The sequence below is a fragment of the Nicotiana attenuata genome, chromosome 4 (assembly GCF_001879085.1).
Source record: "Nicotiana attenuata strain UT chromosome 4, NIATTr2, whole genome shotgun sequence".
Classification (NCBI taxonomy): Eukaryota; Viridiplantae; Streptophyta; class Magnoliopsida; order Solanales; family Solanaceae; genus Nicotiana; species Nicotiana attenuata.
The window spans coordinates 7,514,059-7,527,039 of record NC_031992.1 but is presented as its reverse complement, the minus strand read 5'-3'; the positions used below and the strand labels follow the sequence as shown (position 1 = coordinate 7,527,039).

Sequence of the window (12,981 nt, the reverse complement as noted above, 5' to 3'; positions counted from 1 at the left end):
ATTTAAACTTACTAACTAAACGACAACCACTAATACGAGTTCATAAGACAGCAAGTACACAAAATTATGATTCACTAAGCAAAACAAATAATGACAAATACCAATTTAATTATGGATTATAAGGGGGCAATTAGGCAATTTAGTAATTAATATGTTGAATGTCACGTAGAAATTAAGTCACATAATCATGAAGCAATTAAGGATTAAATTCAAGACATAACGTTGCGCAAGAACACCTTGGTTCAATAATAACAAGTGACACGATAAAGGGAAATGTCAACGTAAAGAATCACAGAAATAATGTAATAAGACAAGTAATGCACTTGAACTAATAACAACAAGAAATCATAGCAAACAGCAATAAGTGCACGGCATCACCCTTCGTGCTTTTACTCTCTTCCTCACCCAAACAACAATCACAAACAAGGGCAAGGGAATAAAATAAATAATAATAGAAATCCCGGCAAGGGAGCACAATAAAACAGTTAAATCCCGGCAAGGGTACAACATCAATAGTCTCAACGTCCCGGCAAGGGAAAATATTCAATAATCAACAACGTCCCGGCAAGGGAATAGATCAACAGCTCTTTCTCTTTCTTTCACTTTCATCACATAGTTCACATTATCACTCGAGCCAATGCACCAAAGATTTACTTACCTTATACACCTTCACAATTTGTATTTCAACCCGATCCAACGCTCCATGAAGTTTAAAGATCACAATTCCTTTCACAAGCTCTTTACAACATATAGAAGTCATCAATTAAGCATGGAAGGTATAACAAAATCCAAACTGTTCGCAAAATAAGGATTCACGGTCATGCTAGACACCAATGTATAGATACTCATCACCATGCCTATATATCGTACCCGACAATTAGCAAGTAGCAAATAAGACTCAACTCCTATTCCCTCAAGCTAGGGTTAGACCAAACACTTACCTCGATTCTTTGAATTCAACTCAAGTCTCAATTATGGCTTTACCCCTCGGTTCCGCCACCAATTCGCTCGTATCTAATCACAAATTATTTAACTACATTAATAAACACTAAATGAATCAATTTGAATGCATAAAAATGAATTTCCCAAAGTTTTGCCCAAAATTCCAAAATCGTCCCCGGGCCCACGTGGTCAGAACCCGAGGTTCGAACCAAAACCCGGTTACCCATTTCCCCCACAAACTCAAATATGTAAATTGTTTTGAAATCGGACCTCAAATTGAGGTCCAAATCCCCAATTTTTAGAAAACCTAGGTTCTACCCAAAACCCCCAATTTCACCCATGAAAATCCTTGATTTTAAGTTGAAAACATGTTAAATGATGTTATTGATTGGAGGAAATGAGTAAAAATTAACTTGCAAATGATTTGGAAGAAGTCTTGTTCTTAGAAAATCGCCTAAGGAGTTGTGTTTTGAAAATGGGGTGAAAAATGGTTCAAAATTCAACTAAGTATAAAAATATGCAGGTTGCAGATATGGGATTTGCGAACTGGGGTTAGCAATTGCGAACCCCGACCTGTTATGGGAATTGCGAGAAAATTGTTCGCATTTGCGAACCCTTTCAAAATCCCAGGATTCGCATTTGCGATCATTTATGTCGCATTTGCGACCTGCCCATTTTTCGCATTTGCGAACAAATAGATCGCATTTGCGATCAGGCAGCCAAGTCCCTAGTCTTGCATTTGCGATGCTGGGCTCGCATTTGCGAGACCCTCTTCGCAAATGCGAAGTCTGCTGCTCAGAAAAATACCAGAAATTCCAAAGTTCGAAAAAATGCACCCGTGGCCTATCCAAAACTCATCCGAGCCCTCGGGGCTCCAAACCAAACATACACACAACCTCAAAAACATCCTACGGACTTATTCGTGCGATCAAATTGCTATCATAACATCATATACATCGAGTTAAGCCTCAAAATCCATGATTTCTTCCAAGTTTCACAAAACATCAAATTTTCCATTTCATGTCCGAAACACGTCAAACGATGTCCGTTTTCAACCAAACTTTACAAAAAGCGCTTAANAAAGTGCTTAAACCATATATAAGACCTGTACCGGGCGCCGGAACCAAAATACGGGCCCGATACCATCACGTTCTAATCAAATTTCAATTCCAATTTCCTTAATTATTTCCAGAAAACAATTTCACACAAAAATTCATTTCTCGGGCTTGGGACCTCGGAATTCGATTCCGGGCATACGCCCAAGTCCCATATTTTTCTACGGACCCTCCGGGACCGTCAAATCATGGGTCCGGGTCCGTTTGCCCAAAATATTGACCGAAGTCAAATTTATTCTTTTTAATACCAAAATTTAGCATTTTTCTCACAGAATTCATACTTAAGCTTTCCGGCTACGCGCCCGGACTGCGCACGCAAATCGTGGCAACCCTAAATGAGGTTTTCAAGACCTTGGAAGCACAGAATGAATAAGAAAACAAGTGACGACCCTTTGGATCGTCACAAAAATGGTATGTACATAAAATAAAATTATGCGTCTAGGAGCATCGTTCTTCTTACTTTTTCTTTCTTTCTCATGCTTTTTATTTTCTAAATATTTCTTCTTTGTTTGTTCCCGTAGATTGTCTTTGTAAAATTGTTTTATTATGCTTATTTAGAGTCCCTAATAATTCTACTCCATTTCTTTTCAATTAAGTCCAAGGAAGTTTAGTTAGTCATTTCCAATTGTCATTTGTCATTTCGTAGTAGAGGCTGTTATGAATCAGCTATTTAGCATTGTAATGCTCTCCATTTTGGATATGCTGAATGAAATTAATCCTTATCCTCTTCCTTTTCTCCTATACCTCTCCTTTCTTCTCTATGCTCTCTTTCTCTTTATCGGGTTAAGCTTTGCAAAAACATTACATCTTCATCTCATGTCCAATTCAATGGATTTCTCTCTTTCCATTACTTGTGCCTGTACATTTATTTTTCTCTACTTTATTTACATGCTTTTAAAAATCAGTAACAAAAAAGGCAATATAAACAGCAGAAGACCCCCTGAAGTTGCTGGTGCATGGCCTCTTATTGGACATCTCCACCTTTTCAGTGGCTCTCAACTACCTCACAAAGTTTTTGGGCTATGGCAGAAAAAAGATTGCTTAACTACTAACGACAAGGCCTTGGCGGGCCGACCTAAAGTGCTGGCAGTAGAACTTCTGGGCTACAATTACGCTATATTTGGGCCGGGCCCTTATGGTCCATATTGGCGAGAAATGAAAAAGATAGTGGTACTCGATTTACTCTCTAATAATCGTGTACAAATGCATTGACACATTCGAGAATTTGAAGTGACAACATTAATCAAACAAACGTATAAAAGGTGGATGAAGGAAAAGACTAATGGTTCAAATATTATCAAAATAGAAATGAAACAGTGGTTCGAGAACTTGATCATGACCATTATTGTAAGAATGCTTTTTGGAAAGAGATATACTGAAGATCATGAGGTAGAAGAAGGAAAGAGAGTTAGAAAAGCAATTAGAACTTTTTTTAAGTTACTTAGTACATTTGTTGCTGCTGATTTTATTCCATGGTTAAGATGGTTCGATATAGGAGGATATGAAAAGGAGATGAAGGAAAATGCTAAGGAAACAGACTCTATTCTTGAAAGCTGGCTATTAGAGCACAAGAAAAAGAGAAGTTGTGGAGAATGGAAATTATGTGAGGATGAAAAAGACTTTATGGATATAATGTTGGACCTTTTTGAAGGTGCTAAAGATGAAGATCTTCCTGGTTTTGATGCTGATACAATTATCAAATCTACATGCTTGGTAAGTCTATTTGAAAGTACTTTTTTCGTCCTTCTATATATGTGTGCAAGTTATATTGTCTTTATTATTAAATAATTTTTCGTTTTGAATTTAAAAATATACACCAATCAAGGTCACCACAAGTAAGCCTATTTAAAATGTGAGATTTATAATCTTAAAAATAAGACAAGTTACCGATTATAACATGTAAATATACATAAAAGTGTTAAAATTAGGGATGGCAATGGGAGCGAGGCGGGGCATGACAAACTCTAAATGGGGCAGGACAGGGAAAGACTTAAATGGGCCGGGCAAAGCGGTGCAGGGCTAAGTACAAACTCTAAATGGGACAGGGCAGGGAAACACTTAAATGGGGCGGGCAAAGCGGTGTAGGGCTAAGTTTTTTTTTAAAAATTAATGGTTTAGGGCAAGGCAGGGCAAATCTTAATGCATGTTAAAATGGACACGGTTAAAATGGACCACTTTGTTTCTACCAACAAAAATACCTATGAATACAACCAGATTTCTTAGAGTTGAAAAAACAATTGTACTAGTTTTGACGAAGAAAATTTGACCTCACTATTCAACACTAATTCGTCTAGCGCGATAAGTTAAATCATATAAACAACCTGGACTTGTATATCTTAGAATTTTCAACTGACTATAAGAAAATACTTTTTTTTTCCTTTTTTCCATCTTTTGTGAAGATTCGAGCGAGAGGCGAATGACCACTTTCGAGATCAACTGAGGAAACATAATAAAAAATATGTATGAGATTAAGAATTCCCAAGCACTAGATCTATGGTATCGTTTATAAAGATATGGTTCAATCTGGGGACATAATAACATCATGGAATTTTCAACTGACATTAAAACGTAGGCCTATCTATTTGATTAGAGAAACTCTGAGTACTGAATCCTAGTGAGTTTAATTTAGAATGCTGCAAAAGAAAAAATAAATAAAAGAGATGAAAAAACATAAATGGGGCAGGGCTTAGCAGGGCGGGGCAGGACTTAGCAAGGCAAAAATCTGAGAAAATACTAAATGGGACGTGGTAGGGTGGGTCAAAATGTTAGCAGGCCAAGGCTTACCCTACCCGGCCTCGCCCCGGCCTATTACCATTCCTAATTAAAATTGCTTACACTAATGATGCATATAACTTAAACTCCTTTTTAATTTGTTTCAATTAAAGGCACTCTTTGCGTGCTTAGCAAGTCTGTATACGTTTGCTTCCGGATTTAACATTTGCACATTAAGATTTTGAGTCATATTTTTATGCTGACTTATTATACAATAACTATATATATATATGTGTGTGAGTGTCGCGTGATTGGGTTGGGGGGGGGGGGGGGGGACGTTGTTATATTACATGCTTTTAGTTTGGATGATCATAATGTACCTTAACAACTACTCCATCCATTCCAATTTATCTGAACCTGTTTGACTGGGCAAGAAGTTTAAGAAAAAATGAAGATTTTTAGAATTTGTGGTCCTAAACAAGTCAAAAAGGGGCCGAGAGTATTTGTGTGGTTATAAAAGCTTCTCATTAAGGAAGAATTGTAAGTTTAAGCTAAATTATTTTCAAATTTAGAAATGGGTCATTTTTTTTTTTAACGGGCCAAAAAGAAAATATGTTCACGTAAATTGGAACGGATGGAGTAGTAATTTGCATTATTTCATATTACAAATACTCTATCATCCTCCATGAGTAATTTGCATGATTTTAACTACAGCGGCTAGCTATTTTTTTTTCTTTTTCCCTATATTGGAAGGCTATGTTAGCAGGAGGGACTGAAAACACAGTTGTAACACTAACTTGGATGCTCTCTTTATTACTTAACAATCCTCATGCAATGGAAAAGGCCAAAGTAGAACTAGACATTTATGTTGGAAGAAATATACTAGTTGGCGAGTCACATGTAAAGAACTTGGTCTATCTTCAAGCCACAGTTAAAGAGTCGTTACGTTTATATCCACCTGGACCATTATCTCCACCACATGAATCTATAGAAAACTGCATTATTGGTGGCTACAATATTTCAAAAGGTACTCGACTATTTTTCAATCTGTGGAGGATTCAACGGGACTCGTCCGTTTGGCTGGAACACGATATATTCAAGCCAGAGAGGTTCTTGACGACACATAAGGATATCGATGTTAGAGGAAATCACTTTGAGTTGATTCCATTTGGTGGCGGAAGAAGAATGTGCCCTGGCATTTCCGCAACACTTGTGATGTTGCACTTGATTTTGGCTAATGTGTTACATGCCTTTGAAATCAGAAGACCAACTGATGAACCAATTGACATGATTGAGAGCTTTGTTACGTCTAACCTTAAAGCTACCCTTGAGGTTCTTTGTTGCTCCAAGGCTGTCCCCAAATTTGTATGAAATATGAAGCCATAATTATTATTAACTATAAGTCCAAAAATGTAGTACATTATTATTTAAGTGCAAAATTTTCAATGTTATATAAAGTTCTCTCATGTTCAATCAATGTTTTCTTCATTATTCACTACCGCCCCACCCAAAATAAATCCAATTATAAGATATCATTATTCCATTCTATATTACTATGGACTTGGCAATTTTCATAAAGCACTATATTTTAAAGCCTAGTAAATTACCATGCGTAGCTGCAAATACAACCTAAATACAAAGGATACAATATGTTATATAGAAAAATAAAATGCTCTTGTCAAGAGTCAAACTCAAGACTTCCGATAACTAACCGAGCGCTTAAACCCACTGAGCCATGAGGGCTTGTTGCTATCATGTTTAAGTTCAAAATAATTAATCTCTTATTTCACGGATTCGCTATAATATTCAAATATAGCTACGGATGATAAAAATAGTATATATGTTTGATGTTTATTTTTAAAAATGGCTTGAATCACCGATCATGACAATACATGTGCTAGAAAATGACAATAACTGTATTTTTTTTAAAGCTTGTCCACGAGATACACTTGTGTCAACGAGAGATTAAGTTAAGGTATTTATCTAATTGTTCGTGGCAACTTTAAGTGTCCATCTATGTATTTTAAAAAACAAAATATGGGAGGAAGACATAGATATATATCTACATTCCGAGAATGCCAAACACTTTATCAATTGGTTCATTCGTAAAGACTAGAGGCCAAGCGAAGAGTAAGGAGAACTTGGAGAGGAGAAGCTTTAAGGATTGTCAATCCAAAGCTCTCAATCATATCAATTGGTTCATCCGAAGGCCTCTTCATTTCAAACCCTTGTAGCAGCACAGCTAATACATATTGCACAACCTGAAGACCCATAGAAATTCCGGGGCACATTCTTCTTCCGCTACCAAATGGAATCAACTCAAAGTGATTTCCTCTCACATCGACATCCTTATGTGTCGTCAAAAACCTCTCTGGCTTAAACTCGTCAGGATTTGGCCATAAATCTGGATCGCAGTGAATCTTCCCTATGTTCACTAGTAAGCGAGTGCCTTTTGGTATATCGTAGCCACTAATAACACAATCTTCTATAGACTCGTGGGGTAGCAAACGTGGTGCAGCTGGACATAAACGTAATGCTTCTTTAACAATAGCTTGAAGATAAACCATGTTCTTGATATCTGACTCTTGGACCCATCTGTGCTTCCCAACACGAACATCTAATTCATCTTGGGCTTTTTCAGTGTTTGGTAGTTGTTTAGGAGCAAAGATAAAGTCCATGTCAGCGTTACGATCGTGGTGTCTGTTCCTGCTGATTGCAGAGCCTACCACCCAAAAACGATCTAAGTTATATACCCTGACATTGTAAACAAGTTTTATAAGAATTGTCTTGAATTATCTTCTTATTTCATTAGAAGTATACCAATCTAATGTTACATTTTTATAAGCAAATATTATTGTGATTTTTTAAGTAGGGAAACCGAACAAATTTGGAGCGAATTAAAGTAGACGTACCAAGCATGTAGCTTTAATAATAGTATCAGCATCAAAACCAGGAAGATCTCTGTCTTCACAAATGGACAACATAACATCCATTAAATCTTCTTCATCACCATATTTTGTTCCTCTTAATTCCCTCTGTCTTCTGTGCTCTGCTAACCATTCTTCAACAAGACAGTTCATTTCATTAGCAGTCTCTTTCATGGCTTTCTCATGGCCTCCTATATCCAGCCATCTTAAATATGGTAAAAAGTCAGCCACAGCTGATACTCCCATCAATTCAAAAAATCTTCTTATTGCTTTGTGAGCTCTACCTCTTTCTTCTTCTTCCTTACCTATAAGAGGCGGATCGGGAATTTAATATATATAGGTAGTGGCGGAACCATAAATTTCATGTGTCAAAATATAAAATAGTAAATACACAAAGATGCTAAAGGGATTCAACATATCTATATTTATCTATATCATCATCATACTATATTATTATAAGCATGAACACTTTAGGTGAAGTTAATTTACTGAAATGTCCTTCAAAAATTGAGTGTCTATTTTACCCTTAGTCAAACACTATATATTCCTATAATAAATTCAATTTCTACATAAATTTTATATATCTATGCATGCATTATTTCAATGTAACTGACTTCCTTGAACTAAACACTAGAAATTAAATGTATCATATTAGGATTAACTTAAATTCCTGCCAGTTTCGTGAGTTAAAAAACGGTTTGATATGATACCTAGGCATGGATGAGAGAATGACTTTTAATATTCTTTTGTTTATTTCATCCAAGTAAGTTATAGGCAAAATACATCATTTACCCCTTGACCTTGAGGTCAAATTCTTCTTACACACGTTTTCAACACGGACAACCTTTTACACACTTAACCTTTTCAAAGTGTCTCTAAGACACACCTGTTCGGTGCTTGACCACTTTGTTCCCAGCAAGTGTATGTCACACACCATTAATATCGTGACACATGTCATTAACTTAAAAAAATTACATTTAAAAATTTCCATCTTCTTGAGAAAAAAAATAGAAAAACTTCATCCTTCTTAATCTACCCAAGGCACCATTTTAGCCAAAATCCATCTCTCAAAATGGCTATCAGCTTTACCAATTAAAAACTAGATTTTGTGGAATTGATTAACCAACAATGAGTAATATTTTTTGTAGGTACTTTCTTTCTCTAAACTTTCCAAATCAGTTTTCTCAATAAAAAAAAAAAACTAATTTAATTTGGAGTTGGAAAATTCCAATTTCAATCACCTGCTCATCATTTGAAGTTTCTTCATTTAACTCCTTAATACCTTAACATTCAAAGTTGTGGTTTTGAATTTTAATTTCCAACATTGATAGTGCTTGAAAATTAGAACATTGAGGATTGTGATGAAGAATTTGAAATGGGTTTCATTGAATTAGTGGCAAAATAGTAGCTTTTTTCGTTTGTGGTTTATGGGTTTTAATTTAGAATCGACGGAAATGGAAAAGATTTATTGTGTAGCACAAGATTGAGGTAGGTGATGTTGGGCGGTGATAATGGAGGATGGCGGCGAAGCAGCGATGAAGTGAAGATGAAGATGGAGGCCCAAAAACTTTAAAAAAAAATAAATTTAAGATTGATTTAAAAAATTGATGAAAAAAGAAGATAGATAAAAAAAAAACAAGAAAATGAAAAGAACTGAACGCGTGGCGTCAATTTATAGTCCCATACACAAAAAATTAATACTCACTCGCTTCTATTGGGTGTAAATCACGCAATGCCAGGTGAGCAAAAGTGGTGTGTTTTTGACACACTTTTGAAAGGTTGCTTATGCAAAAAGTTACCCGTATTAAAGGAGTGTGTCATAGGGATTTGACCTCAAGGTCAGGGGGCAAACTATGTATTCTGCCTAAGTTATAGGCTTTTCAGTTTCTCTTCATTATTTACGAGACATTTATTTTGAGTTTTAAGAGTAACCAATATTAAAAGACCCACATGAGAATACCTAGGCAGTGGAAGCATCAAACTCCACAATTGGTGTAACGACCCGATCAGTCGTTTTGAGTCCTAGCGCGCCGTTCAGCAATTCGAGGCCATAAGCAGCTTCAATTCAGGCATTATGACTTGTACGCGTGGTCAGAATTAAATTTCGGGAAGTTCGGAGTTGACTTGGAGAGGAAACTCTCATTTCGGAAGCTTTAAGTTGAGAGAATTGACTAGGACTGGATTTCAGAGTAAACGACCTCAGAATCGGGATCTGAAGGTTCTAGTAGGTTCGTATGATGATTTCGGACTTGTGCGTATGCCCGGATCGGGTTTTGGATGACCCGGGAGCGTTTTGGCGCCTATTGTGGAAGTTAGCATTTTGGAAGAAATTTCATAAGTTTGGGTTGAAGTGCATTTCAGCGTTATCGATGTCCGTTTGGGATTCCGACTCTGGAGTAGCTCCGTATGATGATTCTGGAGTTGGGAGCGCGATCGGAAGTGAATTCGAATGTCCGTGGAGCATTTTGGAGCCATTTGGCTAAATATAGAAATTTGAAGGTTTTGGAGAAGTTTGACCGAAAGTGGACTTTTTAATATCGGGGTCGGAATCCGATTCCGAAAGTTGGAGTAGGTACGTAATGTCGAATATGACTTGTGTGCAAAATTTGAAGTCAATCGGACGTGATTTGATAGGTTTAAACATCGGAGGTAGAAGTTTGAAATTCTAAAGTTCATAAGGCTTGGATTGGAGGTCGATTCGTGGTTTTAGCATTGTTTGATATGATTTGAGGCCTCGAGCAAGTCCGTAATGTGTTTTGGGACTGGTTGGTATGATTGGTTGGGGTCCCGGGGGCCTCGGATGGATTCCGGGTGGTTAACGGATCGAATTTGGAGTTTAAAGAAGAGCTGAAGCTGTTGGTTGCTAGTGTAACCGCACCTGCGAGACTAGGGCCGCAGGTGCGGAGCCGCAGGAGCGGCCCTATGGTCGCAGATGCGGTATTGGTGGAAGAGAGCTGGGACCGCAGATGCGGTCGTTTTGCCGTAGATGCGGGATCGCATCTGCGGTAGAAAGGGCGCAAAAGCGGAATGGGCTGGGGAGCCCCGGACCGCAGAAGCGACATTTGGTCTCACACCTGCGAAACCGCAGAAGCGGTCAAGTGACCGCAGGTGCGAAAGTGCTGGAAACAGAATGACTCTTTTAAAAATTGGGGGTTTGGTCATTTTTCCCCATTTTTCATTGGATGTGGACGATTTTGGAGAGCTTCAAGTGGGATTTTTCATCATCAACGACAAGGTAAGCTAATCCCACATATCTTGAGTTAAATATATTGATTATGTATGGATTTTATCATAGAAATTAGTGAAAACTTGGGGTTTGAGGGAAAACCTAGAAATTGATATTCATGGAATTTGATCACGATTTTGGGTATGAAATTGAGAGTAAATTATATATTTGAGTTCGTGGAGTTATGGGTAAGCTTAATCTTCAAAAAATTTTGGAATCCGGGCACGTGGGCCCTAGGGCGTTTTTGTCAACTTTTCGATCGGAGTTAGGAATTGTTATAAATTGAATTAATATGAGTAGTTTATCGTATATTAATGGAATTGCATAATCATTGGCTAGTTTTGGAGCATTTAGCATCGATTCAAGTCTTCGGAAGGGCGTGGAATGTCGGTTATGGATCTTCGGGGCGAGGTGAGTCTCCTTTCTAACCTTGTAAGAGGGAATTGTCCCCATAGGTGAAATAAACGGTTATGTGCTCCTATTTGTGGGGTACTAATATGTGTAAGTTTGGGTAGTCTAGGACCCAAAAGCATGCTATACTTGGAATATCTGTAACCTTATTGACAATTGAATTTCTTATACCCTATCGAATTGGTAAATGAATTTCTAAAAAGATTAAACTTCATTTTCTTGAATTGTTAAAAGAGAATTGGCTTTTCCTTGGATAATTGTTCCCTGATAAATTCATGATTGACTGATTGTTGTGTTTATTTATATTTGACCGCGTCGCACCTATGATTCACGAGCGGGGTAACAGATGCATTTATGGTTCAGGCCGCTCGACCTTCGGCAGTGCACATTTTACATTTATGTTGGACCGGGCCGTTCGACCTCGGCAGGAGTTGCGCATGTTTGGATTGCTTGTCTTGAGATTTATTGATATTGCCATCTGCTCTCCCCAGCTTGAGATAATTGTTAATTTATAGATTATGAATCCGGAGACTTCTAATAAAAAGGAACTTTTACATGTTTAGTAATTCATTTGAATCTACTGCTGTCCTTAATAAATTCGTGAGTCATCTCTTTAATAATATTATTATTTGACCATTAGTAAGTGTCAAAGTTGCCATCTCGTCTCTACTTCTTCGAGATTAGGCGGGATACTTACTGAGTACACGTTATTTACGTACTCATGCTACACTTGCTGTGCATTTTGTTGCACATGTACAGGTATTTCTATTGGCTCATTGGGCGTAGCAGCACGGGCGACCCGGAGACTAGGTGAGCTTTATTTCCTCGAGGCGACCCGCAGCTAGTATAGTCTCTCTCTCAGAATTTTATTTACTTTCTGTCCAAATGTATTCCGGACAACTGTTGTACTTTATTCAAATTCATAGAAATTGCTCATGCACTTGTGACACCGGGTTCTGGGATGGTTATGAAGTATTTTGTATTAATTGCTTATCATTTAATTTGAATTGAAGCGATTATCTTTTTATTTGTAAATTTGGAGGAAAATCATAGATTTCAAAAGTATTCAAACGAAAATTTAATTAAGTAATTTGGTTGGCTTGCCTGACGGTAGTATCCGGTGCCATCACGACCCTTAGTGAATTTTGGGTTGTGACAATTGGGCTTGGCAAAAATGATCACTCTAGTTTGTTGCTTCACCTCAAGAAGGTGACTTTGGATAGACAATCTTCCTCTATTCATTGAGTTTCATGATGCAATTTAACTGATTTATCAGTGTTTTTTTCTTCTTTTGATTGATTCTTCAATAGTTATGTGTTGACTAAGGTAAAGTGTCGATTTATGTATACATAGATGACGGGGAACAACTGGGACGAATATCATCTTCCACATGCCCCTGGCACTGAAGGGGCCTATTCTTTTCTATACCAGTTCTCATGCTCATATAAAACTAATGAAGAGTAGTGGTGCAGTTGTTGATTCTACCATTGAAAAGATTGAGAATGTTTTCTTGTGAGCGCATATCTTAGCTTCTTTCTTGGAATTCTTCTGCAGCTAAGAGTTGTATTTCATATGGTTTGGTAATTATGTAATAAGTTGATGAATTGCATGCATGTCTTTGTGATGGGTCGCACGTGTTGATAATAAT

The 12,981-nt window shown here is 37.2% G+C and overlaps 2 protein-coding genes across 2 annotated transcripts; one reads left to right on the top strand and one right to left on the bottom strand.

Moving 5' to 3' along the window:
- On the top strand, positions 3,366-6,140 carry LOC109225068 (cytochrome P450 82A3-like). Its single transcript, XM_019389660.1, has 2 exons — positions 3,366-3,770; positions 5,523-6,140. The coding sequence occupies exons 1-2, from the start codon at positions 3,366-3,368 to the stop codon at positions 6,138-6,140; spliced, it is 1,023 nt and encodes a 340-aa protein (XP_019245205.1).
- On the bottom strand, positions 6,869-8,687 carry LOC109225067 (cytochrome P450 82A3-like). Its single transcript, XM_019389658.1, is given in 4 exon segments — positions 6,869-7,404; positions 7,407-7,491; positions 7,682-8,001; positions 8,672-8,687. Coding segments are annotated over 4 exon segments (957 nt in total).